General features: G+C 36.4%; 2 protein-coding genes across 67 annotated transcripts in view; one reads left to right on the plus strand and one right to left on the minus strand.

Moving 5' to 3' along the window:
- LOC127696398 (uncharacterized) overlaps positions 1-27,614 on the plus strand; it is an 837,478-nt gene that overhangs the window by 586,677 nt on the left and 223,187 nt on the right. The gene's annotated exons all lie outside the window — the stretch shown is intronic.
- Positions 1-27,614, minus strand: part of LOC127696390 (ubiquitin-conjugating enzyme E2 G1-like) — a 167,488-nt gene that overhangs the window by 84,544 nt on the left and 55,330 nt on the right. For all 50 annotated transcript variants that reach the window (XM_052199054.1, XM_052199053.1, XM_052199056.1 and 47 more), the window contains exons 2-3: positions 14,475-14,577; positions 4,337-4,434 (exon numbers count right to left, since the gene is read on the minus strand). In XM_052199054.1, the coding sequence (XP_052055014.1) occupies positions 4,337-4,434; positions 14,475-14,577 (201 nt within the window). The remainder of the gene's footprint in view (positions 1-4,336; positions 4,435-14,474; positions 14,578-27,614) is intronic.

The following is a 27,614-nucleotide window of genomic DNA, read 5'->3' on the forward strand; positions in this document are numbered from 1 at the left end:
AGCCTGGAATGCATGAGACCTTGTATCAACCCCCAACCCCCAAATCATTAATGAGTCTGTTAAGATTACTCCATTGTTAAGAGTATTCGCTGTTCTTCCAGAGGACTTGAGTTTGATACCCAGCAACTATGTGGCAGCACAACCTTATATAATTGTAGTCCTAGGATATACAAAACCCACTTTTGTGATCTTGAGGCACCAGGTACACATATACAAGGACCCCCCTACATGCAGGCAAAGCACCCATACACACAGAACAAATTAATAATAATATAGCGTGGTGGCCCATGCCTTTAATCACATAATATAGGAGGTGGAAGCAGACAAATTTCTGAGTTCCATGCCAGCCAAGGGTAGATGATAAGACCTGATAGATAGATAGATAAGATAGGTAGAATAGATAAGATAGATAGATAAGATATCTATCTTAGATACGACAGATAAGATAGATAGATAGATGATAGATAAGATAGATTAGATAGATACATAGATACATAGGATAGATAAGATAGATAGATAAGATAGATAGACAGATAAGATAGATAGATAGGATAGATAGATAGGATAGATAGATGATAGATAATAGATAGATAAGATAGATGATAGATAGATAGATAAGATAGATAATAGATAGATAATAGACAGATAAGATAGATAGATAGTTAGATAGATAGATAGATAAGATAGATAGATAGATAGATAGATAGATAGATAGATAGATAGATAGATAGATAGATAGATAGATAGGAAGATAGGTAGGTATGTAGATAGATAGATAGATAGATAGATAGATAGATAGATAGATAGATAGATAGATAGGATGGGTGGATACATACATACATACACACATACATACATACATACATAAGCAAACACCACAATAATAATAATAATAACAATTTTAAAAGAAAATGACTTTTAAAAAGCAATCATTTGGTAGAACAGTAATGGTGAATGTTTTTTGTCCCAGTACTCAGAAGGCAGAGGCAGGAAGATCTCTAAGAGTTAGAGGCCAGTCTAGTTTACAGAGTGAGCTCCAGAACAGCCAGGACTACACAGAGAAACCCTGTCTCAAGAAACAAAAACAATTACTAGTCATTTAAATTTGAATCATTTTAGATTTAAAGCTATAGAATCTTAAAATATTTTAATTTTACACATCACTTCAAAAATGAGAATATCTATCTCATTAATTAACAAATTAATATCTGTTGACATGAAATTTATTTTTATTGTACTATATATAGCAAATAAAATTACAATTTTTTCCATTTCTCAGTTAAGAATTAAAAATCACAATGATACACAATTACAACCACTATACATCTTCCTCAAATCAAATTGCCTATACAAATTCTTTACTTTCCCTAAATCTTCAGTGTCTAAAATGCCCCGTTCTATTTTAATTAAATATTTCACTGAAGCAGAATCACACAATCAGTTTTGTTCTTTTAAATTTGTCATATTTCAATTATCATGTCTTCAAGATTCATCATTAAATGTTGGTAGAATGCATTCCAAGTTGAATGACCAAAATTAGAATCATGCCGAATCACACTTTTAAAATAAATATGTCATTTATATAGTCATCAGAAATAAACACTGATGCCATTATGGCTGTCTTATTCAAGACAAAAGTTCTTCTATACTGACACTGTTTAAATTCTAGTGATCTCTGATTTAAGCAACGTTTCCAAAAGTATGTTGAATGACAACTATGTTCTCTGTGAGATGTTAATTATTAACTCTATAGCTAGCTATACACTTAATATTTACATTTATTTTGCCAAAATGCTCTTAATTCCCCATACAATGTTTTGTCTGTTATTTTTTCCCTTTCATCTCATTGCTCTTTACAAATGGATTTATTTCTAATACTAAATCCACTTGAAAACCCTGTCCAGTCAGAATGGCTAAGATTAAAAATTCAGGAGACAGCAGGTGTTGGAGAGGGTGCGGAGAAAGAGGAACACTCTTCCACAGCTGTTGGGGTTGCAAATTGGTACAACCACTCTGGAAATCAGTCTGGCGGTTCCTCCGAAAACTGGGCACCTCACTTCCAGAAGATCCTGCTATACCACTCCTGGGCATATACCCAGAGGATTCCCCACCATGTAATAAGGATACATGCTCTACTATGTTCATAGCAGCCCTATTTATAATTGCCAGATGCTGGAAAGAACCCAGGTATCCCTCAACAGAAGAGTGGATGCAAAAAATGTGGTATATCTACACAATGGAGTACTATTCAGCCATTAGAAACAATGAATTCATGAAATTCTTAGGCAAATGGATGGAGCTAGAGAACATCATACTAAGTGAGGTAACCCAGACTCAAAAGGTGAATCATGGTATGCACTCACTAATAAGTGGTTATTAACCTAGAAAACTGAATACCCAAAACATAATCCACACATCAAATGAGATACAAGAAGAAAGCAGGAGTGGTCCCTGGTTCTGGAAAGACTCAGTGAAACAGTATTTGGCAAAACCAGAACGGGGAACTGGGAAGGGGTGGGAGGGAGGACAGGGGAAGAGAAGGGGGCTTACGGGACTTTCGGGGAGTTGGGGGGGCTAGAAAAGGGGAAATCATTTGAAATGTAAATAAATAATAATAAAAAAAAGAATTGAAAAAAAATCACGTGCAATTTGGGATAATTTTGTAAGGTTTTCATTAAAGGGACTTTTGTTTCTTAAAAAAAAAAAAAAAAAAAAAAAAAGAAAGCTAGGCATGACAGTACAAATCTTTAATTCCAGCACATGACAGGCAAAAGCAGGATAATTTCTGAGTTTAATGCCAGCCTGATCTACATACATAATTTCAGGCCAGCCAATGTTACAGTGACAACCTGTCTCAAAAATAAAAGAACCAACCAACCAACCAAACAAACAAACAAAAAACTAAACCAAAATGACAAACAAGTAAAAACCAACAACAGAAGAGAGAGAGAGGTCTAAACTGACATACATCTAAGCTACACAAATTACTATTTGCTATGTAGTGTTTTTGGAAATTATTTTATTATTATTATTGTGTGTATCTATGAACACATAGGCCACAGACCATGTGCAGAGGCCAGAGCATAACTTAGTGGAATGCGATCTCTACCTCTATATGGATTCCAGGGATCAAACTCAGATTACTAGGCTTCCATGGCAAGAACTTTAACTCACTGAACAATTTTACCAGCTATCTCCATAATAACTTTAACACCCAACACATTATTCATCTAGTTGAAGCATACAATCCAATTGTTTCTATATAGTACACTTCTCAGTTATACAACCAAAGCACACACATTTTTAGGAACTTTTGTCGTCATTACCACCCCCACAAATTCTTTTATAATCTATATTGACCCTTCTCCCCTTCAAGCTGTCCAGCAGTCCTAAACAACCATGAATATACTCTTCAGAGTTGCATATTCTTGAAATTTCATAAGTGGAATTATTAAATGATTGCTTCCATCTGTTTGTTAATTTGAAAAAAATATTTATTTTCCATGTATGAACATATGCCTGTGTATGGCCGTGCATGTGAAGGCAGACACTGACAGATACCAAAGGCATCTGGTTTCACTTTTTTGTTACCAAATCATACCAAACACTTTTATAAATCAAATCACGTTTCATTATATGTATATGCAGTAGTTTGCTTTTACTTTCATCAACTGATAGGCACTAGTATTATGGCTAACTTTTAGCCATAACTTTTTAGCTAACATAAATAATTCTGCAATCTATAAGATTTTGGGATACACCTTTACAACTTTCTTTGTTATATAGCTAGAAGAGTACATGTTTGCATCATCACCACATACATTTTATGCAATTTTGAAGTGCAAATCTAAGATTTTGTGCATGCTAGGTAAACATTCCCAGAGTGTGGTAGCGGCTCTTGCCTGTAAGCCGACCAATTGGCAACTTAAGACACAAAGATTACCAAAAGTTCAAGGCAAACTTTAGCTACATAGTGAGGTCCATGTTGATCTGGAACTCAAGCCTGCTACTCCTCATCTCCAAACAAAGCAGAAAACTAAGGAAAAAGAAAGAAAAGGGAAGGAAGGAAAGGAAGGAAGGAAGGAAGGAAGGAAGGAAGGAAGGGAAGGGAAGGGAAGGGAAGGGAAGGGAAGGGAAGGGAAGGGAAGGAAGGAAGGAAGGAAGGAAGGAAGGAAGGAAGGAAAGAACCTAAGAACCTTTGTATTTAGAGTCAATTACAAGACCATATGCACAAAAAAACCATAAAATCACTTAGCACTTTTACTGAGATAGTTGTGAAATCTTTAGTGACAGATCATTAAACTTGCAAATGTGAAAATAAAATTAGAAAACTTACCATTTGGGGGCCAAATATCTGTAATGAATTTCATTTTAGGAGGCCGGAGGGGATAATCTTTTGGGAAAATGAGATAAGCCTTAAAAACACCACCTTCACTGAAAAAATAAAAGAAAAACCAGGTTCATGAATTTATGTTATTCTTTATAAGTACTCAATCAGACAAATAAAAGGGTACAGATGATAAGCCAACAAAAAAGGTAGACAAAAATACTAGTTTCCTAAATACAAATACACAATTTAATAAACTACTATAAGTTCTGCTTTCCTAAACTCTCAGATAATTAGTAAAACTAAAAGGAACACTTGGAAACAGAGGTGTCCAGATCAGATTATTGGTGATATGGTAAAAGTCTTTTCAGTATATGTCTTCAAATGAAATTCAGGAAGTTTAATCTTGTCTACATGATTCAATTTGCTGAATTTTCTATATTGGTTTCAAATAATCTTTCTTCTATGCTCTGGTCATACCCAGACCTCTTTCTCATCTTAAAGTTTAGGCATATATTTTGTGATTTCCCTTTCTGATATCAGATTGCCATACTTCTATTTATCTCGCTTGTTCATTTCATCATATATTAAAACTTCATTAGAAGGACAGTAATAAATAAAAACGTCTCCCAGAGAGGTTTTATACTACTAACTTTCCAGAATGGAAATGCTGCAATATTGATACTCTGTCTGTACTATCTAATGTACTACCCAGTAACACTCTGAAAATGGCTTGTGTCTTGGTTAGTTTTTATTATCTACTTGACCCTAGAACCACCTGAAAGGAGAACACTTCCATTAAAGAATTTTCTGGGTCATATTTGCCTATGATAATGTCTGTGAAAGATTGTCATGACTGATGACTGACATGGGAGGACCCAGTCCACTGTGAATAGCAATCCCTGAGCAGATGAATTATGTGAATGCTAACTGGAGACTACAGAAATTATTCAATTGTTAAGAGTACTTATTCTTGCAGAGGATATAGGTTTGATTCCCAGCACCCAAATGGCAACTCACAAGTAACTGTCCATACAGCTAGAAGAAATCAAGCCAGCCTTAGGAAGCAAAAATGACTAAATGGTGATATTCACATGGAATTCTAGCACCTGATATCTAGCTCAAGGTCATCCTGGGCTACACAGCAAGACCCAATCTCTAAAAGGTGTGTATTAGACTGATAAGATGGTTCAGGAAATAAAGGCACTTGATACACAAGCCTGACACCTGAGCTCTGTCACCAAAACCTACTTAAAGATGGATGGAAAGAACAAACTCTACAAATTTGTCACCTGGCCTCTTTATCTATGCTGTGGAGCACATACCCACATACACATTATGCACGCTCACACTAATAAGTAATTTTTAAAAGATGGGGACAGATGTTTGTACACTGACATAAAAATAGAAACACAGCTGTGGTCACAGCCAAGTGGTTAAGGCAATAGACTAGAAATCCCTTCTCCAAGCACAGGTTCCAATCCTGCTGACTATTTGCTGGTCTGTTTAGCCCATGTGTAATGTTAACACTCAACAGAATGCTGTTCTTCATCCTTCAAGTTTGGGAGAAGTCTCTAGTCACTGTGGTTATGAGCTTGGAGGATTGTAGTGCGGGATTATGAATAGAGATATTGCTATATATGTATACTAAAAAAAAAGTGAGGGGCTGGAGAGATGGTTCAGCAGTTCGAGCACTCATTGATTGCTCTTCCAGAGGTCCTGAGTTCAATTCCACATGGTGGTTCACAACCATCTGTAATGGGATCTGATGTCCTCTGATATATGTGAAAATAGCTACAGTGCATTCATAAACATAAATTAATCTTTAAAAAGAATATAGGAAAGAAAAAATGGCAGAGATCCTATCTCAAAAGAAAAAAGCCAGGCTCTGAGTTGGAAGCCAGCCTGGTTTCCAGAGTGAGTTCCAGGACAGCCAAAGATACATAGTGAAACCCTGTCTCAAAAACAAAATCAAATGGTGATGATGATGATGATGATGATGATGACAGCAATAATAACAATAAGAACAACACGTTACATGTAACAGTTATCAACTGTAGGATATAAGACATGGGATCCTTTTAATGTGCTTTACACATTTCAGTACAGATTGAAATTTTAATTATAAATACTGGATTTTATTACTTTTTTCTGCTTAAAAAATGTTTGAGATTATTTAGCAGTTGAGGGAACTAGCTGATATTCCAGAAAACCAGGGTTTAATTCCCAACACACACAGAGACAAGCATCTGTAACTCTAATTCCAAGGCTATCAGCCGCCCTCTTCTGGACTCCATAGGCACTGCATGCACAGGGTAAACATTAAAGGGGACGTGGGGAGCTAGGGCGTGCTATTAATATCAAATATTTCCAAATAGTAAGGAGGTAAGCTGAGGGCTCAGAGTCTGAAAAGAAAATCACACTTGATGAAAACAGTAAGAAAAAGTTCATAAAAGATTAAATGGAAAAATGGTAAAGCGCACAATGAAGGGGATAATTTGGTGAAAAAATTAACATTTATATATGGAGAGTCTGTGTGGTTGTGCATGCTTGGCAACTCAAGGTGATTCTCATAAGTTCAAGGCCAGCCTAGTCAAATAATAAAGACCATATCAGCCTGAGAAAGATCTTTTCTCTTGATTTTAAGGGTGGGGGATTAAAAGAGGGTGGTACATAATACAAATAAAGGTCTCTAAAAAAGGAATAAAACTAGTTTCTGAGGCAATGGGAGGAGACTAGCAGAAAGACAACTAGGAACAGAGGTCCTCTAATATATAGCAAGGTACTGAAGGCTAGTCTTGGATACATGAGACCCGGCCTCCAAATAATAAGTCATCAGAAATTAGCTAGAAGTGAAAAAAATAAAATAAAGCTAGTATAAAGCATAACCATGAAAAAGGAACGATGTAAGGCTGGAGGAATGACACAGAGCACTTACTACTCTTGCAAAGGCTCAGTTCTCAGCATCTGCATGTGGCAGCTCACAGCTGCCTGGTCCTCCAATTTCAGGGATCCAGTGCCTTCTTCAGGCCTCCAGGGGCACCTGCACCCATGTGATGTTTATATTACTCATTCAGACACATGAACACAATCTTTTTAGTTTTTTTAAAAGCTGTTTTTTTCCCATGGAGGGATGAACATAAAATGTAGCACAGATATCAAGGATTAAAAAGAAAGTAATTAGTCTTAAAAATAAGCATTTTAAAATTAGAGTAGAAAATAAGTAGACAGACAGAATTTGAGAAAGCTAGAAATCCATAAAAGAGCCAAGAATATATGTAAAGGGGTATTAGAAAAGTCTCTACAAAATATCTGCACCTCATTTCTCCCAGGTCACTTCATTTTGGTTGATTTAATTCATTCAAAAGCTTCACAATATCTGACTGGAATTCTCATGCTAAAAAGTAGCTACTGCCCCTCTAAATTGTGTAATTAAATAATTAATTGTCAAATTTACTTAATAGTGTTGCCCTAAAAAATTTTAAGGCAGATGTTTTTCTAATAATTACGCTAGTTCTCAAATGTTTTTTTTTTAAATGGATTCACTTATCATCTACTTTACCTAAGGATCATCTACCTGTGCCTCTCCTACCTCACTTTACCCACTCCCCAAAAAAACCACCTTACATAAATAAATAAATAAATAAATAAATAAATAAATAAATAAATAAATAAATAAAATAATTAATAAATTAAAAAATTAAAAAAACCCACCTGGCTTAGTGGCAGCCAATTTGTGAGTATACAAACTTTCAGTGTCAAGTTAGGACAGAGGAACTAAAAAACTCATAGGTAAAAATCACAAAGTAGACAGACAGACTGTATTTATTATTGTTCACACATAAAAAGATTTGACTATGGGGAAGAAAAAAGACATTGAAGTAGCAGTGAAGTAAAAATATTTCTCCATGAAGAAAGTATTGGTAGAAAGTATTGGAACAATTAACATGATGTTAAGGAATTATATAACCAACTCCTGAACATTTGAAAACCAAGGTCATATTTCTGGCACAAAACCTCCTTTTGTTATTTTTGTAAATTAAATCACAAAAGTCTTAACTGGGTATGGCACATGCCTATAATCTAGCATTGGAAAGTATGAGGCAGAAGGCCTACTGAATTTAAAGTAACCCAAACTACATATCAAGACCCCCTTTTCAATTAAAAACAAAAACAAAAACAAAAACAAAAAACTCTATTTTGGGGTTCAGAATCTGTCAGTGGTCCAGCACTTGCCTAAAGAGCTTGGTCCTTTCTTTCCAAACGTGATACACATAAGAAAAGTTACTTGGAGGAAGCGGTTTGGGTCAAGATAGGGTTTCTCTCTGTAGCACTGACTGTCCTAGAATTCTCTCTATAGACTAGGCTGGCCTCAAATTCAAAGATCAGCTTGTCTCTGCCTCCCAAATGCTGGGATTAAAGCCATGCACCAGCAAACCTGGCTAAGAAAATCTATTCTTGGCAGCACTAGAAAAATTCAATATTGGATACAGATTTAAAAAAAATTATGCTAGGTGAAGATGGGTAAAATAACTACATGTCTTAGAGCTTTACTACTGTGAACAGATACCACGACCAAGGCAAGTCTTATAAAAGGCAATATTTCATTGGGGTTGGCTTACAGTTTAGAGGTTAGTCCATTGTCATCAAAGCAGGAATCCAGATACTCACTGGTACAGGAGAAGCTGAGAGTTACATATCTTCATCTGAAGGCAGCTAGTAGGGCTGACTTCGAGGCAGCTAGGGTGAGGGTCTTAAGCTCACACCCACAGTGACACACCTATTCCAACAAGGCCACACCTCCTAATAGTGCCACTGCTTGGAACAAGCATATAAGCCATCACACTACATAAATACTCAGTAACTATCAATCTTTTTGTTTTGTTTTTCAAGATGTTTCTCTCTGTAACAGCCATGGCAACTATCAGTCTTAAAGTAACACTTAAATGTACTAGGCACTGATTACACAGACTGTAAATAGTGTGGAGTGTCCTTTAGTAATTAAGTGAAGGTTAGTTATACTATCACAAAACAGCATACCATATTTTTACAGAATTTTGGCATAACACTTTCTCTGAGTTAACACCTCAGACCACTATCACTGAGATTTAAATACCACTCAAATCCATGCCAACTTATTTTCAATCAGTCTATCCTCTTCACATTATTGAAATAACTACAAGATCACTTTCTTGCACTTAAGTCAATAAGTGCTTTTTAAGAACATACTATAAAGTACTTAGAATTAACAGCCTTGTAAATGTCATTTAAGTCTGTCTGCTTTTCCTTGTCTTCTTTAGCTTTTTTTTTATTCGATATATTTTTTACTTCCATTCCAAATGATTTCCCCTTTTCTGGCTCCCCACTCCCCGAAAGTCCCATAAGCCCTCTTCCCTCCCCCTGTTCCCCCATCCACCCCTTCCTTTAAGGTTTATTTATTTTATATATGAGTACATTGCAGCTATCTTCAGACACACAAGAAAAGAGCATCAAATCCCATTAACGATGGTTGTGAACCACCATGTAGTTGCTGGGAATTGAACTCAGGACCTCTGGAAGAGCAGTCAGTGCTCTTAACTGCTGAGCCATCTCTCCAGCCTTTTATCTTTCTTTTGTAAGCACACTTCCCTAACACAGTAGTTCTTAACCTTCCTAATGTTGCAATCCTCATGTTGTGGCAACCTCCAACAATAAAATAATTTTTTGCTGCTACTTCATGACTGTAATTTTGCTTTTGTTATGAATCATAAATGTAAATATGATATGCAGGATGGTATCTGATATGACCTCTATGAAAGGTCATATCAACCACCACAAGGGGTTGTGCCTCACAGGTTGAGAGCCACTGCCTTACCACTTGGCCCTTTCCCCAACATTTTGTGCTTCCTTACTCTTTTTCTAAGCTCCCTCCCACCCTCCACCACAGCCATGTAAACTAACCTCTTATGTGGACAGTTTAAATGGCAGGGTCTTCTCCTTCTCTCCTCCATTGTCCTCCACTAAGAAGCTATTAAGATTTAGTTTGCCAGATCTCGGGTTTTTCTTTCAAACTCTAATAAAATTGTCCTAGTACCTATCTCCCCCAACAAGTAACATTTTAAAAAGCTTCCATTTATAAAGTCTTTCCCTGTCCTTTGTCCTGACACCTTTCTAGCTATTTTCTCAGGACCTGTCCCAGGCACACGTTCTCTTCTTCCCTAAACAAAAGTTACAGATTTCAGAAAAGCACTGGATGAAGTGGCCAGTGTCTCATTAGTACATTCAAAGTTGCCAAAAACATGTCTGCTATTCACATTACAAACCAACAGCCAACACTTTTAGAAACATACAGTGAGAAATACATTTTATAACCCACAACCAGAGTTGAATAGATGGCAGATGGTTCAGCAGTTAACAGCATTGATCTGTTTGAGGAGTCAGGTGGCTCACAACCACTACAAGCACAGTTCCAACGAGATCTTACAAGTTCAACCTCTGAGAAGCAACTCCACTCACATACACATACCTACACAGAGACCTGTATATGTACTGGGTTGGCTTGATATTGCTTGTATTCTAGTGCTAATACTGGTTCCTCAAGACCAGTATTAGCATTGCTCCAAAGATCAGAGAGTCCTAAAGTAGAGTCAATTGGTGCTATGTGACCTTGGCCCCAAGTTATTTCTGATTGGTAAATAAAGATGCTCACAGCCTGCAGACATAGGCAGGGATTGGGATTCCAGGGCTGGAGGTCAGAGGAAAACCTTGAGAAAGGGAAAGAAGGAAGTGAATGGAGGAGAAGCTGCCACCAGTTAGATTAATCTTGAAGTAATGGCCATGTTGTATGGCCAGTTAGAGTTAAGTGCAACCCAGAAGAAACATGGCAAATTATATAATAGGACTATTGGCTGGGAAACAGAAATAATACTATAGAGGATAGATATCTCCCCAGCTCTTAATGCTGATTAAGGCTTATTACAAATACAAAGTTTGAGTGTGTCTTTTATCCAGGAACTGAATGATCAAAGGAGGGTAGAAACTCGGGATTGGGATTTAAAATTTCTACAACATGAGCACATAATTATAGATAATAAAAATAAGCTAGGCAGTAGTTATACATGCCTCTAATTCCTGCACTCAAGAGACAAAAGCCAGCAAATTTCTGAGTTTGAGGCCAACCTGGCCTCACACACGCGCGCGGGGAGGGGGCAGTAAAATGGGGTGTTAATAAAAAGAATGAGCTGTTAACTAAAATGGTCTTACCATATGGACTTTATATGAGACAGGGTATCACTATGAGTCCTGCTGCCTGGTGCTGGGATTAAAAGTTTGCACCACATGCTCGAGTAGCTATCTTTTAAAAACCCAGAAGTGTGTGTGTTTGTTGATCAACTAATAATACTTGACACAAATGCATGTAAGGATAAAAAATTCAGTGAGCCCTTAAGAGTTGAAGCTTTAAGCCTGGATTCCTAAACAATGTTCCATAAGAACTTGGTTTAGGAGAATAATTCTCATTATTTTATAGCTACACTAAGGGTAAAGGAATCCTATCATCAGAATGTTCCTCTGTATCCCCTAGAGGTACTGTGCCTGGAGGGAAAAAAACCAAACACTATTTTAAACACAGAAGAATAAACATGAAGAACAGACCAGAACTGTGTTAGGATCATAGACCAGGTTACTTACATAGTATGATTTGCAAAATTTATAAAATTTACCTCAAATAACAATGTGATTGTGAGGGAGTTTTCTCTAAACTGGTTTGCGGTGGCTACTGGCAGCTATGAAAGAATCCTAATGCCATGCCATGACCAGATTCACCTAAATCAACTGGCAAAACTGATGGATGCAAATATATCAATTTTCAAAGAAACATATGTTGTTTTCAAAGAAACATATGAAGCCGGGCGGTGGTGGCGCAAGCTTTTAATCCCAGCACTTGGGAGGCAGAGGTAGGCGGATTTCTGAGTTCAAGGCCAGCCTGGTCTACAGAGTGATTTCCAGGACAGCTAGGGCTACACAGAAAAACCTGTTTCAAAAAACCAAATCCAAAAACAAAAACAAAAACAAAACAGAAACATATGAGCAACAATGACTGCTAAAAACTATAACAAAGCATGAACCACCCTTTGCCCACTGTGTAAAACATGAACTCCCACATTGCTTTAACTTTTTCCTCTCTTTTTCCACCGTATTTTTGAGGGAGCTTCTTTCATTACTGCCAAATGTCTACTCCAAGATAACTGGGTTAATTCTCCTATTTCTATCTCTCATCTTGCAACAGGAGTGTTGGGATCACAAACACAGGCTACTACATTACACTTTTTTACATGGGTTCTGGGAATTGTCATCACATTTCTATAGCAAACATTTATTGAGTCATCTTCACCAGCCCTTCTTTTTATATATATCCACTTTTTGAATATATATATATATATATATATATATATATATATATATATATATATATATATATACATACATACATATATATATTCAAACAGCTACTTGAGGGCTAGGGGGAAGGACTTACAAGAAGGAAGTGCAGTCCCAAAGAATTGCAGATGTAAAGATCTGTTATCATTCTCTAGCTCATTCGCCTCATTTTCAACAACTGGTAGTCAGTTAATAAGTTATTTTATGTCCTAACACTAAACTAACAAAATATAGTCTTATAAACTATACTCTGTGAAGACCAGGTTATAAAATTATTAAAATAGACCTTGAAAGTTCCCTCAAGTCGTAAAACACAGATATACAGAATACATTCTATGTAAAAATCTCAGGGCCAGAGAGATGTCTCATTAGTTAAGAGTACTGGCTGTTCTTCCAGAGGCCCTAGGTTCAATTCCCAGCACCTATTGGTGGACAGGTCACAGCCATCTATAAGTACAGTTCTAGAGGTTCCCATGCCATCCACCTCCTCAGATACCAGACAAACACAGTGAATATATCTGCATGCAAAACACCATACACATAGATATTAATTGATTTAATTACATAAAAAGGAGCTGTTTTTAAAAAGAAAAAAATTGCAATCTTATTCTTTAATAAATAAGGCATTAAGAACAGTAAAACTGGGGCTGGAGAGGTAGCTAAGCAGTTAAGAGCACTGGCTGCTCTTCCAGGGGACCTGGGTTCAAGTCCCAGAACCCACATGGCAGCTCACACTTGTCTATAATTCCAGTTGCAGGAGATCAAACACCCTCACATAGACCTACATGAAGTCAAAACACTAATGAACATAAAAGAAAAATAAATTATTTTTAAAAAGTAGTGTTAAAAAAATAGTAAAACTGTCATCCTTAATTATGGTGTTTTCCTTTCCTTTGGGGTCAAGGCATGGTAAACATGAGAAGGAAAATCATTTCCATAGGGAATTGAACCTAGGACCTCAGTACTCTTAACTACTGAGAAATTTCTCTAAATTGCATAGGACTTTTTTCTCTTTTGGCTGGAGCAATGGCTCAGAGGTTAAGAGCCTCTAAAGGATTTGAATTTGATCTTAATACTCATATCAAACAGTTTACAATCAGGTGTTACTCCAGCTCCAGGGGATCCAACAGCTATGGCCTCCTAGTGCACCTTCATTCACATGAACATAATCTCACAGAAGCACACATAAATATATAATTAGAGATGAAATTTTCTCTTCTCCTCCAAGCTTACAAAAATTAATATCCTAAATTATAGAAGGGGTGTGTGTGTGTGTGTGTGTGTGTGTGTGTGTAAATTATTTACAGTCAGGCAATAGTAGCACATAGCACACATCTTAAATCCCAGGATTCAGGGGGCAGAACCACGCAGATCTCTGATTCTGAGGTTAATCTGGTCTACAGAGAAAGTTCCAGGACAGCCAGGGCTACACAGAAAAACCCTGTGTGTGTGTGTGGGGGGGGTTACATATAACCTCACTAGAAAAAGCTTTTCATAACATATTTATTCCAGCAGCAACATAGCTTAAATTTCTGAAGCTATCTTTTTAAAAACATGTTTTAGACATTAGAGCTTCAAGCATAACCCAAAGGCTCTACACATGATCACATTGAAATGATACTCGATATAACCATTTTGCTTGCTACTTTAGAATTTTTTTCAATTTTCAAAATTAAGTTTTAATTTTAGTTGAAGGAGTGAAGATGTCAGTCAGTTCCAGTATACTTACTAAAGTGTATCTGGAGGACCAATAATAAGGGCTTCCCAACGATAGAGATCATTGTCGTCTATTAAACCTGCTGAAAAGCCTCCCACTGGATTTTTGTTGAGTTCTGTGGAAAAAGAAAATTTCAATAAAAACTTTAAAACAGTTTTTCTCCAACAGGTAAAGTATGACCATAAATAAGCTATAAACTATGAAAACTATTAAAATGCTGCTTCATAACTATAACATTTCCATACAACAAGGAAGCCATGGGTATATTAACCTATCCAGATGGAATTGTTTTGTCTTCCTACATCTACCTTGGGATTCAACCAAAGCTCTTAGCATTCTGGGTAGGTTTTATGAGAGGCAATCAAAATGCAAATAAGGCTGATTCTCACAAGAGATTTTAGTTGAAAGAAAATCAAAAGTCAAATCAAATCAGAAATGGCAAGTTTTCTATAGCCTTTAAGACTAATTCTTAAAAAACAACCAAAAGCACTTTTACGTCAGAATTGCCGAGTGTTTTCAACTCTTACTTACATTAACATCTGTCTGATTGCCATGATGCCTTGAGGTACATTCAACTATGCAACAGGAATAGCTTTCTAAGAATAGCTGGTGCCTACAGAAATAGTGATGGTATCATAAGATTCTTCTCTTCTAAACAGTGTTCTGCCATGAAGAATAGATGATGAGGGCAGAAAATTAAGAATCGAGACAAGGAACTAGTAAGGTAGAAAAACAAAGGCCAACAAAGGATCATCAAACAACAGGTTAGGAAGAGTATAACCTTAAGAGTTTACAGAGATGGACGTAATAAAATAAGGATGCCTTTGTAATGGGCAGATCGCATGAGTTTTTCAAATAGCCTTAAGTAAGTGTAACTGACATTAGAGGTATTCTATATATACCTATAGGTATATATAATAGGTATACTATATAATTTGATAATTTTAATATACTTTCATCTTTGAAGGAAGGATAAGAATCATGATAGTAAGTATACACAACAATCACCAGAAAAGTTATTATTTTGTCAAGAGAGCTGAGGACTGACTGATTCAAACTGGGCAGTGAGTAAGGACAAAACATGTTTAAGAGCAGTTCAGAAAGGACTTGCCAGAAATCTAAATGAGTGCATGATTCTCATACAGTACTTGCCCATCATCAAGATGAGCCATCTAATCATGAAAGCAAATATAATACAACACAGAGTACTATAAAATGCCAAACAGTGTGCTGGTAACTATGGAAGCACTAACTCCATAACTTTGAGCAATCAAAGGTGGTTTTAGTTCAACAATTACAACTTCATATAGGGCTATTAGGTCCATCTTCATTTGTCAATCTACTGGAATTTGAAATTACTTGGGAGACACACCTCTTGTGCATGTCTGAGGGTGCTTCTAAAACAGTTTAATTTGGAATGTGGTTGGAACTATTCTAAAAGGATTGTGAAACAGAATACAAGACTCATACCCACTCCCATCATTTTACTGCTGTCACATTGCAGCTATCATACCTTACCAAGCATGACGAACTAAATAATTGATGAACCATAAACAATTTTTCCTAAAGCTGTTTTGATCAATTATTTTGTCCAACTAACAATAAAGTAATTAATGTACATCACAACATGCAGACAACAACAACAAAATGGTAAAAATAAAGAATTAAATTGTATTTTAACACAAAGAACTTCTTTTCTTGGATTTTGAACACAGATTTTATAAATCTAATAAGCAAAGCAAACAGATAAAATCTGTATTTTAAAATACCATTAAGATATGATTTGCATTTTAAACTTATTATGTTTATAATCATATACCTTTCACTGAATCCCAACTATGTTGCTAGCTACTAAAAAAGAATACACATACACACTTTAGTGTTGATGGGAATGGTTCCTTTGAGGTCTAGCTCAAGAACTACCCTCCTATCTTTGAAACCTTTTTAAAAATAATTTATTAAATAATCTTGACTTCTGTTAAAAATCCTATTCATTATAGTTGCAGCCTGTATTGTATTACCTAGCATTTGACTATCATGGGTTCATTGTTCCAGAAAAATATATAAGTAAGGACAATGTGAAATAGGTAACCTAAAAGTAGTACAAGGAATAGGGGTTAAAGAAGTACAAAAGAAGGGCATATAACAATCTTTAATAGCTTTAAAAAAAAAGGCAGGAAGAGCACCACAACTCTGAGGCCAGCCAAGTCTATATTGTGATGTCTAGTCTCAAAAGTTTAAAAAGGGGGAAGGGGGTGCAGCACAGAGGGACACACACATTTTATTCCAGAACATGGGAAGTAGAGGTGGGTTAAGTTGCAAAATGACCGTGACTAATAATGAGACCCTGCCTTGGAGGGAGAAAGGGAAAGAGAAAGACTTATAGAATATCTACAATGAAGAACTGGGCCTATACTGAACAAAGAGTCATAAATGAAACAAGACAAAATGGCAAAAACTGGAAAGTAAAGGCGTTTGTTAGCCATATTAAGTTTCAACTTCATACATGGAGCAATGATAACCCTTGGAAGAATTGGAATGTATTTGTTCTTAATACATTTTCAAAAAGTAGGGCGAGCTTGGGAGATTTAAATGTTCAAAAACCAGTTTTAGAAGTTGGATAGATAGCCGGGCGTGGTGGCGCACGCCTGTAATCCCAGCACTTGGGAGGCAGAGGCAGGTGGGTTTCTGAGTTCGAGGCCAGCCTGGTCTACAGAGTGAGTTACAGGACAGCCAGGACTACACAGAGAAACCCTGTCTCAAAAAACCAAAAAAAAAAAAAAAAAAAAAAAAAGTTGGATAGATGGCTCAGAGCTTAAAAGATGATATACCAGGGAGCTTGAGAGATGGTTCGTTATTTAAGAGCACTGACTGCTCTTCCAGATGTCCTGAGTTCAATTCCCAGCAACCATATGGTGGCTCACAACCACCTATTATAGGATCCGATGCCCTCTTCTGGTATCTGAAGACAATTACATTGTACTCATATACATAAAATAAATAAATCTAAAAATAAAAGAAAAAGAAAGAAAGAAAGGAAAAGAGGAAAAGGAAAAAAGAAAAAGATGATATAGCAGTTGCAGAAAACTTGAGTTTGATTCCCAATACCCATATTAGGTGTAACTCCAGCTCTAGGGGAGACGATGCCATCTTCTGGCCTCAAATGCACAAACCCATATACAGACACAAATGTATACATAGTTAAAAAGAAAGCAGTCATTCTTTAAAAACCATGCTAGGCATGTTGGTACATACTTATAAATAACACAAACACTGAAGATACTTGATGAAGTGGTGAAATGGTTTTGAAACTAGAAAAGGTTAATGGTTGTATAATACTGTGAACATAGATATGTTTATCTACTATTATTTGTATATATGTTGTTTATTACATTTGAACATAGTATATCTCATCTTAGTTCTTAAAATGACACAAATGTATTAAAATAGGAAACACAAGATGAGATACTTGTTTGAAAGGGGGAAACTTACTTAATGTTAAATTTCTACAGCACATATATGTTGTATATGTTGGGAGAGGGGCTGTCTTTGCAGAGTTATAGACTGTACTTTGGACCTTGCATACACTAGGCAAGTCTTCTACCACTGAGAGACATCCTCAGAATATATCAGGGTTTTTGCCAGAGAGGAAAGCAGGAAAACAAAGAAGCTAATATGTTTAACAGAGTAAATAGCCAACAATGATAAGTTCACTCTTCTACAGCATGGAAACACTATCTCAATTAAGGCCATTGGGTTCAAAAAAGAGAGCCAAAACCGTCTTCAGCATAAGCAGTAAAGATAACTAGAACAACACTAACAAGGTTAAGGTGGAAAAGTGCAAGTGGAAATTGTTTCTCTAAGGTTTCGATAGATAGAAAAATTACAGTAGCCATAGCCACGAGCAAATGAAATTCATGCAATCAAGTAGTTTTATTTGGTTGATTTTTCAGGTTTTTGTTTTGTTTTGTTTTGTTTTTTTTTTAAGGCACGATTTTGTCTTAGTGGGCCTGAAATTTGTATGTAGACTGGCTGGCCTTACCCTTTAGCCTCTTTGCTAAGACTACAGACATATGACACTATAATGGTTGTGGTTATTGCTGCTGTTGTTTTAAATAGGATCTTCCCTTGCAGCCCAGGCTATAGAATCAGACCTCGCTCTGAGAAATAATCAACTAATTTGGGGCAGGGGGAGAGGCATGAATCCACAAAAACTAAGAGTAAGCATAATAGTGTATACTCTCTGATTTCAGCTTTTGGAGGGTGGGAAAAGAAGATCCTGTCAGACATGTCTCTAAAAAGATGAGAGCATATGAAAAGTGAACAAACATGAATTATTAGGATCAATACAAATTCATAAAGTGTTTTTTTAAAAACTAGACTTATACACCAGAAAAGGTTCAGGGAAACAGTCATCTCAGTATGATGAACATTCCTAGTATCCACAATATGGTCTTCTAATACAAATTTACAGCTAACAGTGAAGCAGGGTTTTGGGAAGAAATGACAGATTCTAAGTCTGAGGCATAAGGAAAAAATATGTTAGGCTCTTCTCAATACTCAATAAAATGTGTTAGGCTCTTCTCAATACTAAATAAAACAAAAGCTATCAGTTAGAAGCCCCACTGGCTAAAAATGTTATGAGTTGAGTATTAGTATGAATAATAACCGTGAAGGATAGACAAATGTATTTCAATACATGAGTAACTAACATACACACACAAAACCAACCAGCCATGGCTGTTATAATTAGGTGCTAGTAAACCATTTTGTCATTTTGATTTGGGTCTTATCCCACAGCTGGCTTAATGCCAGCACTCAGGAGGCAGAGGCAGACAGATATCTGTGAGATCAAGGCTAGCCTGGTGTATAGAATGTGTTCCAGGACAGCCAAAGCTACAGAGAAAAAAGGATGGGAGGGAGGGATATACTTCTTCAACCATGTAAAGAATCAATCTCAGGTCAGCAGGCTTGGTAACAACATCTTTTCCACAGAGCCATCTCATCATCCAATTCTTGGCCTACCCTGTGCAAGCAATACATTATTTTGAAAACCAAAGAAAGTAGAAGAACCTTGCACTCTATTATCAAATACTGAAATAATAATTATGTTATCAAATAACAGCTCTCTCTAAAAAACTCCAGTTATGCGATTGTTTATGGAGCCCCTGGGTATGGCTAAGTTGAACATGCCCAATTTTCTGAATTACTCAAACAAATTTAACTTTTCCTGATTCAAAAGACATAGCTTCTTCTTCCTCCTTTTCATCTTCCTACTTTAAGAAGCTGCAGAAATTTAAAGTTTGCCTTCTCTGGGTTTTTGGGTCTTGTTTTGCTTTTTTTCTTTTAAAGCAAGATTGTCCTCTGGCTTAAAAAATAAAAATACATTAAGCTGAAAAGTTTCAGAAATGTCACTTTATTACTTTTTCTACATTTTTTAAAATTTCTATGTAAAATGAATAAGCCAAATAAATCTTTAAAAGATAAAAGTCATTATTTTTGAGGTAATCTCATGTAGCAAAACTGAACCTGTTCAAAGCTCATAGTAAGAGTCAAATATAAAACGGGGCATGGTGGTGCACACCTGTAATCCTAGCACTTGGGAGGCAGAGGCAGGCGGATTTCTGAGTTCAAGGCCAGCCTGGTCTACAGCAGAGTGAGTTCCAGGACAACCAGGAAGAAACCTGTCTCAAAAAAACCAAAAACAAAACAAAACAAAACAAAACAAAACAAAACAAAAAAACCAAACAACAACAACAACAACAACAACAACAACAAAGAGTCAAATATAAAACACACAGAGAAACACGTTAAGAGAATCCCTGTTATGAATATAACTAATAGAAGCTACATGTGAGAAATTATAAGGACAAGACCTGGGATTGCAAGCAATTTTCTATAGAATCTAAACATTAAAGAGGTGAGAGATGTTTATGAGTTAACTGAATATATGAAATCTGACTAGATAACAGATATTAAGAAATATCTGCCAGGCAGTGGTGGCACATGCCTTTAATCTCAGCACTTGGGAGGCAGAGGTAAGTGAGCGAATTTCTGAGATCCAGGCCAGCTTAGTCTATATAACAAGTTCTAGGATAGCCAGGGCTATGCAGAAAAACCCTGTCTCAATAATAAACAAACAAACAAATAACAATGATGATAGTAATAATAAAAATAAACATTTTGGTTTTTTAGACAAGGTCTCACTGTCTGTCCCTAGATAGCCTGCTCTGCCTCCCTAGTGCCCCAGCACTAGGGTTAAAGGCAAAAACCATGACCCCAAACTTAGAGTCCCATCTTTACAGCAGATCCTCTTTGAATCTTTTTTTTTTAACTTTCCATCTTTGCAAGTTTCTGGCTTTCTGAGGTAAAAAGTCTCACTATGTAGTCCAGGCTAGCGTTGAATTTATAATCCTGCCTCAACTTAGAATTGAAATTACAGAAGTGCACCATCATGCCCAATTCTTTAAACCATTAAGGTAACATATAAAACCTTTTATCTAAATATTCTGTAGATTTTCTTAAGTAAATTATGATTTACCAAAATAATGTTACCACTCTATCACAGGAATTGCTACACATCTACTGTAATAGTGTTGAGAAACAGAAAAGAGGTGTGTTTTGTAATTACTGTAACTACACAAACAATCATTTCCTCAACCTTCATTAATAAATCAATATTGGAAAAATACCAGTGGTGGTTTGAATGAGAACAGCCCTCATAGGCTCATGTTCATATACCTGGTTCCCAGTTTGTAGAACTGTTTGGGAAGGATTAGGAGGTATGGCCTTAATGGAGGAGATGTGTCAGCAGCAGTGAGCATTGAGATTAGCACTGTGTCTCTTGCTTGCTGTTTAAGAGTCAAAGTCTCAGGTGTTCCTGCCACCATGCCTTTATTCAACCATCATAAAGTCTAATCTTCTGGAACTGTAAGCCCAATTAAACACTTTCTTTTATAAATTGCCTTGGTCATGGTGTTTTTTCACAGTAATAGAAAAGTAACTAATAAAGTGATATATCAACAAACAACTGCAAAAATTTTATTACATTTCTACTATAGTTTTTTTTAAAGATCCAATCTAATAATCTTTATAGATTTCTAATCAACATTAAAACTGCTTACAATTAGAATATTTTTCTTTACATTTGAGTCATAGGCTACAGTGAGCTGACTTCCTAACTGGTTAAAAAAAAGGGGGGGGGGACCATGGAGCAGACAGGCAAAAAACAGTCATTCCATATTTATAAGACTTTCTAATATTCTGCCAAAAGGATTTTCTTCCTTAGAATTAACAGGTACATTCTACCACCTACATCTGACCATGGTGTGTCATTCTCAGGTTAAATAAAGCTGTTCTGTTGTCAAAGTCATCTAAATTCTCATTCTTTCTCTCTCCCTACAAACTTAAATGACTCTTATATTCTAAACATATCCTGATGAGTTTATCTAGACATATCCTGATGCCCTTTGTATGTTGTAGCTTGTGCTTAAATACAACATCATCAGCATACTTCTCTGCTGAAATCTGATGCAGCAGGAATTCCTGAGAACAGAAGACCATATACATTATATGGTATTATATGTCAGGACTAAGTCTGCATTTCAATTCTCCTTAGTCTTGCCAAATTTAGTCATCTCATTTTTTTCCCAAGCTTCATTTTCTTATCCATAAAGTAGGATAAAACCTATAGTGGTATTATAAAACAGAAAAATAAGATGTGTGCATATAAGTGCTTGAGTCTGGAAGGCAAGGACCAACAGCTGGTGGTTTCAGATTTGAGACAGGGTCTCTCGCTGAACTTTGAGCTCACTGATTTGACTAAATTGGCTAGCCAATGAGCTCCAGGGCTGCCCCCGGCCCTTCTAGCATTAAGTCCCTGCAGGGAATCTAAACTGGGATCCTCTCAAGCTTTGGAACAGGCAATTTACTGACTGAGCTGTTTCCTCATCACCAAAAGAAGACACAAAATATTGTCCTATCTTAGGATACATGTAGAAAATGTTAATTATCCATAGTCTTCCCATAGTCTAACAAATACAATGTTCTTTAGAATCTCAAGAACAGCCTCAGGAAGTAGAAGGAGGGTCTTTGAGTTGACGGGTAGTTAAGACAGCATGGAGAGCCGGGCGGTGGTGGTGCACGCCTGTAATCCCAGCACTCTGGGAGGCAGAGGCAGGCAGATTTCTGAGTTCGAGGCCAGCCTGGTCTACAGAGTGAGCTCCAGGACAGCCAGGGCTATACAGGGAAACCCTGTCTCGAAAAAACCAAATTAAAAAAAAAAACAAAAAACAAAAACAAAACAAAACAAAAGAATCTCAAGAACAAGCCTATACCTTCGCTACCACCTTTTAAGAAAAATACTAGGCAGCTCCAAACATCATCCAAACTATGTTTCTAATGAGAGTTGCTGTGAGCCCTCCACCCCTGACTCCCTGCTTACAGTAAAAATGTTCTAACTTCCAATATTCCTGAGGGAAGAATTTTTTCCTCACCATTTGTAAACCTACAAGACATCTATTAATACATGCTTAAACCTGTATTAAAATGTTTACTAAACTCTGTCTGCTTCATAATATGCTGTCTAGTCCTGACTTCTTTTCAAGTCAAATTCACAAATGCTGGTTTGGCCTGAGTCAATTTTCCTAAAACTCTTTGGGAATATGTTAGGCTGCTGAGGTCGACAGTGTGAAACTGCCTCCTTTACCTGTATCTCAAAACGCTGACAATAAGATACTGTATAAGTTTACTTTTAAAATGTAGTTTAAAAAATAAAAATGACTAACTATAAAAGTTGAAGCTAGAGAAATGTCTCAGTGTTTAAAAGTCATATATAAGCTTTCCGTAATAAATACAGCCTAAACTAATTCACAAGAAAATAAAAATATAGAATAAATAGAACATATTTGAGCAAGAAGTACTAAACTTAAAGCAATAACATGGGCATCTAGGAGAAGGAAATCAAGTAAAAAAAAAATGTGGGCAGAAGAATCAAGTTGGTCTCAGATTTATTTCTCCATAACAATGCATAGCTGGTAGTGACAAAACTACAGAATTCTAAAGCAAAGTGTGATACAAAGAATAAGGAAGTCAAAGAAATCAAACTAGGATGAACAAGATTGTGGATGAACCTTAGAACTTGTTTCTTAAATTTTTTTTCTTTTTTACATCATTTATAGTGTGAACATGTACACTGCACCATACTGTACATGTGGAAGTTAAAGGACAGCTTGCAGGACTTAGTTCTCCCTTTCTACCATATGAATTGAATTTAGGTGGTCAGGCTTCGGGACAGGAACCCTTACCCAGTGACCCATCTCTCTGGCCTGCTTCTTGTACTGCTAAAAATGAATTTTGTAATCCGAAACACAAATAATAATTACTGAGTCCACACAAACACCCAAAACTAAAAATATTACCACAAGCCTAAAAATATACACGATTGCTCAGCAGTTAAGAATATTTATTACTTGTGAAGGTACCTAGGTTTGGTTCCAGCAACCAAATCGTGGCTCATAGCCATCTGTAACTACAATTTTCAGAGATCAGATACCCTCTTCTAGACTCTATGTGCACCAGGCATGCACAAAATATACAAAAATATATGCAGGTAAACCATACATAAAAAAATTAAAAGGCAAATTAATACATATGTATGTGTACTTTTATATATATACATAGATTGGTTCAATCTCTGTAACTGCATGGACTGATGATTTGGTCAAGTACAAGAGTACTGTTTTTATCTAAAAATTAAATTGATGAGTACCAAAATAATTTGGCTGGATATTTTTTGGTTGAGACAAGCATGACATGAAAACTTAAGTCACATAGGTCAGAAGAACAGTCACCTATACAGAAATATATCACCTTGAATAATAAAGTAAAAATACTTATATGATTAAGTAGTAATCTATTTTCATGTAACTATAGAATATTTATAAAAATACAAACAGTATACAAAACAAACACTCAAATATATGTATTCTAAAACACTGTTGAGAGAGCTAGAGCAATGACTCAGTAGGCAAAACACTCATACATATGATGTAAAATCATTCTTTTGAGAGGAGGGAGTGAGGGAGGGAGAGAGTGTGGGAAGGAGGGAGATGGAGAGAGGAGGGAGAAGGAGAGGGAGGGACGGAAGGAGGGAGGAGAGAGAGAGAGAGAGAGAGAGAGAGAGAGAGAGAGAGAGAGAGAGAGAGAGAGAGAGAGAGCATTGAGAGCTAGAGAGCTGGTTCAACACCTAAGAACACTTACTATTCTTGCAAAGGACCCAGGTTCAGTCTTAGCATCTATGTGGCAGCTCACAACCACCTATAACTAAAGATCTAAGAGGTCCAATAACCTTTTCTGGCCAAGGGTGGTACACTTACAAATATCCAGGCAATATAATCATACACACACAATAAACCTATTTAAAAAAAAAATCAAGCCAGGTGTGGTGGTACAAGCCTTTAAAGCAGAGGCAGGCAGATCTCTGAGTTCAAAGCTAGACTGTTCTACAGAGCAAGTTCCTGGACAGCCAAAGCTAGAGATTTCAACAGCCCCTACCACTGCAACTCTTCCACTACTTCTTAGACCTAGGTATATGGGAGAAAATAATCTAAGCTAAGCATCAGGCCATACCAGGTTCAATACAAGGCATATCAAGTAAGACAGTATTTGAACCAGCTATGATACACTCTATTATGGTTTAAAAATATATGAAACATCATGTATGTTCACGCGTGGAGCATTTGGCCACCAGCTGGTGCTGCTGTTTTAGGAAGTTGTGAAAATTTGAGGATTGTGGCCTAACTAGCAGAAGTGGACTGGTGAGACAAGGCTTTAAAGGTGATAGTAATTTCTGGTTCTAGCACAAATGCTCTGAATCCTGATCCATTAGGCTATAAAGAGCTCCAGGAAAGTGATCTATCTTCCTGCTGCAACACTATTCCTGACCATGAAAGACTATACTTTTTAAAACCATAAGCAATTGGGTGGGTGGTAGGCGGTAGAATCTTGGTGGGGGGGGGAGGAGAAATAGAACCATGATCCAAACAAAACGAACTTTTCCTTAAGATGATTCTGTATTGATCATAGCCACAAAGAAAGTAATGAATATACAGATGCATATTGATTCACTTTCTGGTATATCCCTCTATCATGCTTTAAATTCATTTTCAAATCTTTTCCATCTAAGGTGATGGAAATAATATACTTCTGTGATCCGAATCATGACCGACTTTATCCCTTATTCACTTTCTAGTAATAAAAGGGAGAGTTCTGACCATTCAGAAATGGTATACATGCAATCAATATACTCTTTACTGAAAGGTATTCTGGGCCTTTTCACCATTAAGAAGCTTTGAAGAAAATAAGACATTATATAAAAACAATGAGTATAGGCAGGAGGCCTAGGAAAGCACATGAAACAAAATAAAAGAGCAAAAGGGAATGAGGGGATGAAAATATATGTGGCCATTATGGACGAAGTATGGAGGTTCTTCATAACCTCAAAAACTAGGACTGTCCTATCCAGCTACATCAATCCTATGTATATACCCAAAAGAATCCAAAAACAGCATTACCACAAAAGGTACCTGCGCGCATAATACTTACTGCAATTCTATTCACTATTAAAGATACAAGTCAGCTTAAATGTCCATCAATAGATGAAGACAAATAAAATGTAATTATGTCTACAAAATGGAATTTTATTCAGCTATAAAGGATACAATGGCTTAAAGGGCAAAGTACTTGTCATACAAGACCAACAGCAAATTTAATAAGCAGAATCAACATGAAAGTGAAAGAAGAAAAACAACTTGACAAACTTGTTCTCTGACTTCTACAGGCACTCTGTAGTACAACTGTGCAAATACTTACCCATAAAATATAACAGTTTCAAAAAAGTAATAATTTAACATTTTAAAAAAGGAGTGAAATATGTAACTTGCAAGATAATAAATGGAAATAGAACCCATCATATGTTGAGTGAAATAAGCTAAACTAAGATAAATATTTAATGTTTTGTCTTAAAAATCTCTCAAGACTTTATTATGCATGTATATGTGCACATAAGTATATTTGCATGTGTTTGTATATCATGAATATAGAAGGAATACTATTTGAGAAGTGGAAGGAAACAAGCAGTAGGGGAGAGGAAAGAGAACAATAGAAGTGGTCATAGTGCAAGTGCGAAAACCAAAACAACTTAACAATGAACAAAGCCATAAAAAAAAGCACACATTAAGATTGTTTTCATGGGACTGGAGAGATGGCTCAGCAGTTAAGAGCATTGACTGCTCTTCCAAAGGTCCTGAGTTCAAATTCCAGCAACCACAAGGTGGTTCCCAACCATCTGTAATGAAATCTGATGCCCTCTCTTCTAGTGTGTATGAAGACAGCTATAGTGTACTTAGATATAATAAATAAATCTTTTTTTAAAGAAAAGATTGCTTTTATGTTAGCTCAGTGGGCTCATGCTAACATACATAAAGGCAAAACACACATACACATAAATTTAAGCCAAAAAAAAAAAAACCCTCAGCTGGGAGGTAGTGATGCAAACCTCTATTTGCAGTACTTGGGAGGCAAAAACAGGGCTATATCTTGAGTTCCAGGCCAGCCTGATCTACAGAGGGAGTACCAGGACAACCAGGGCTACACAGAGAAACGAACACTGTCTTGGGGGTAGGGGAAAGGAGATTGTTTCTATGCAAGAGAAAAGTGAAGGTGAAGATGATTTACATGTTTTCTGAAAACAAGTGGTAATTTGCCCCACAAATTTATAGACACAATCAATATGGACACTGCTGAGCACTGCATGAAGAACAGTTGTTCAGTATCTTCATAGTTCTAAAAGACAAAAGATAAGTTGCAAAGCAAGCCATGAATTATTTGAGAAGATTAAAAACTATACCTGGAGGCTAAGAGGATGGTTCCACACTTGACTTATAAGCACCAGAACCTAAGTTTGATCCCAGAACCCACAAAGAATTACCAGGGTTACAAACGGCACATAGTTAGTTGTAATCCTAGTCTTGAAGAGGCCAAAACTAGAGAATTCCTGTGGCTCTCTGATCACCTATCTCAAAGGAAATAGAAAGTGTCCTGAAGACAACATATAAGGTTGTTCTCTGGCCTTCACATGCACACATATGCACT

The sequence above is a fragment of the Apodemus sylvaticus genome, chromosome 11 (genome assembly GCF_947179515.1).
Source record: "Apodemus sylvaticus chromosome 11, mApoSyl1.1, whole genome shotgun sequence".
In the NCBI taxonomy this organism is placed as follows: domain Eukaryota; kingdom Metazoa; phylum Chordata; class Mammalia; order Rodentia; family Muridae; genus Apodemus; species Apodemus sylvaticus.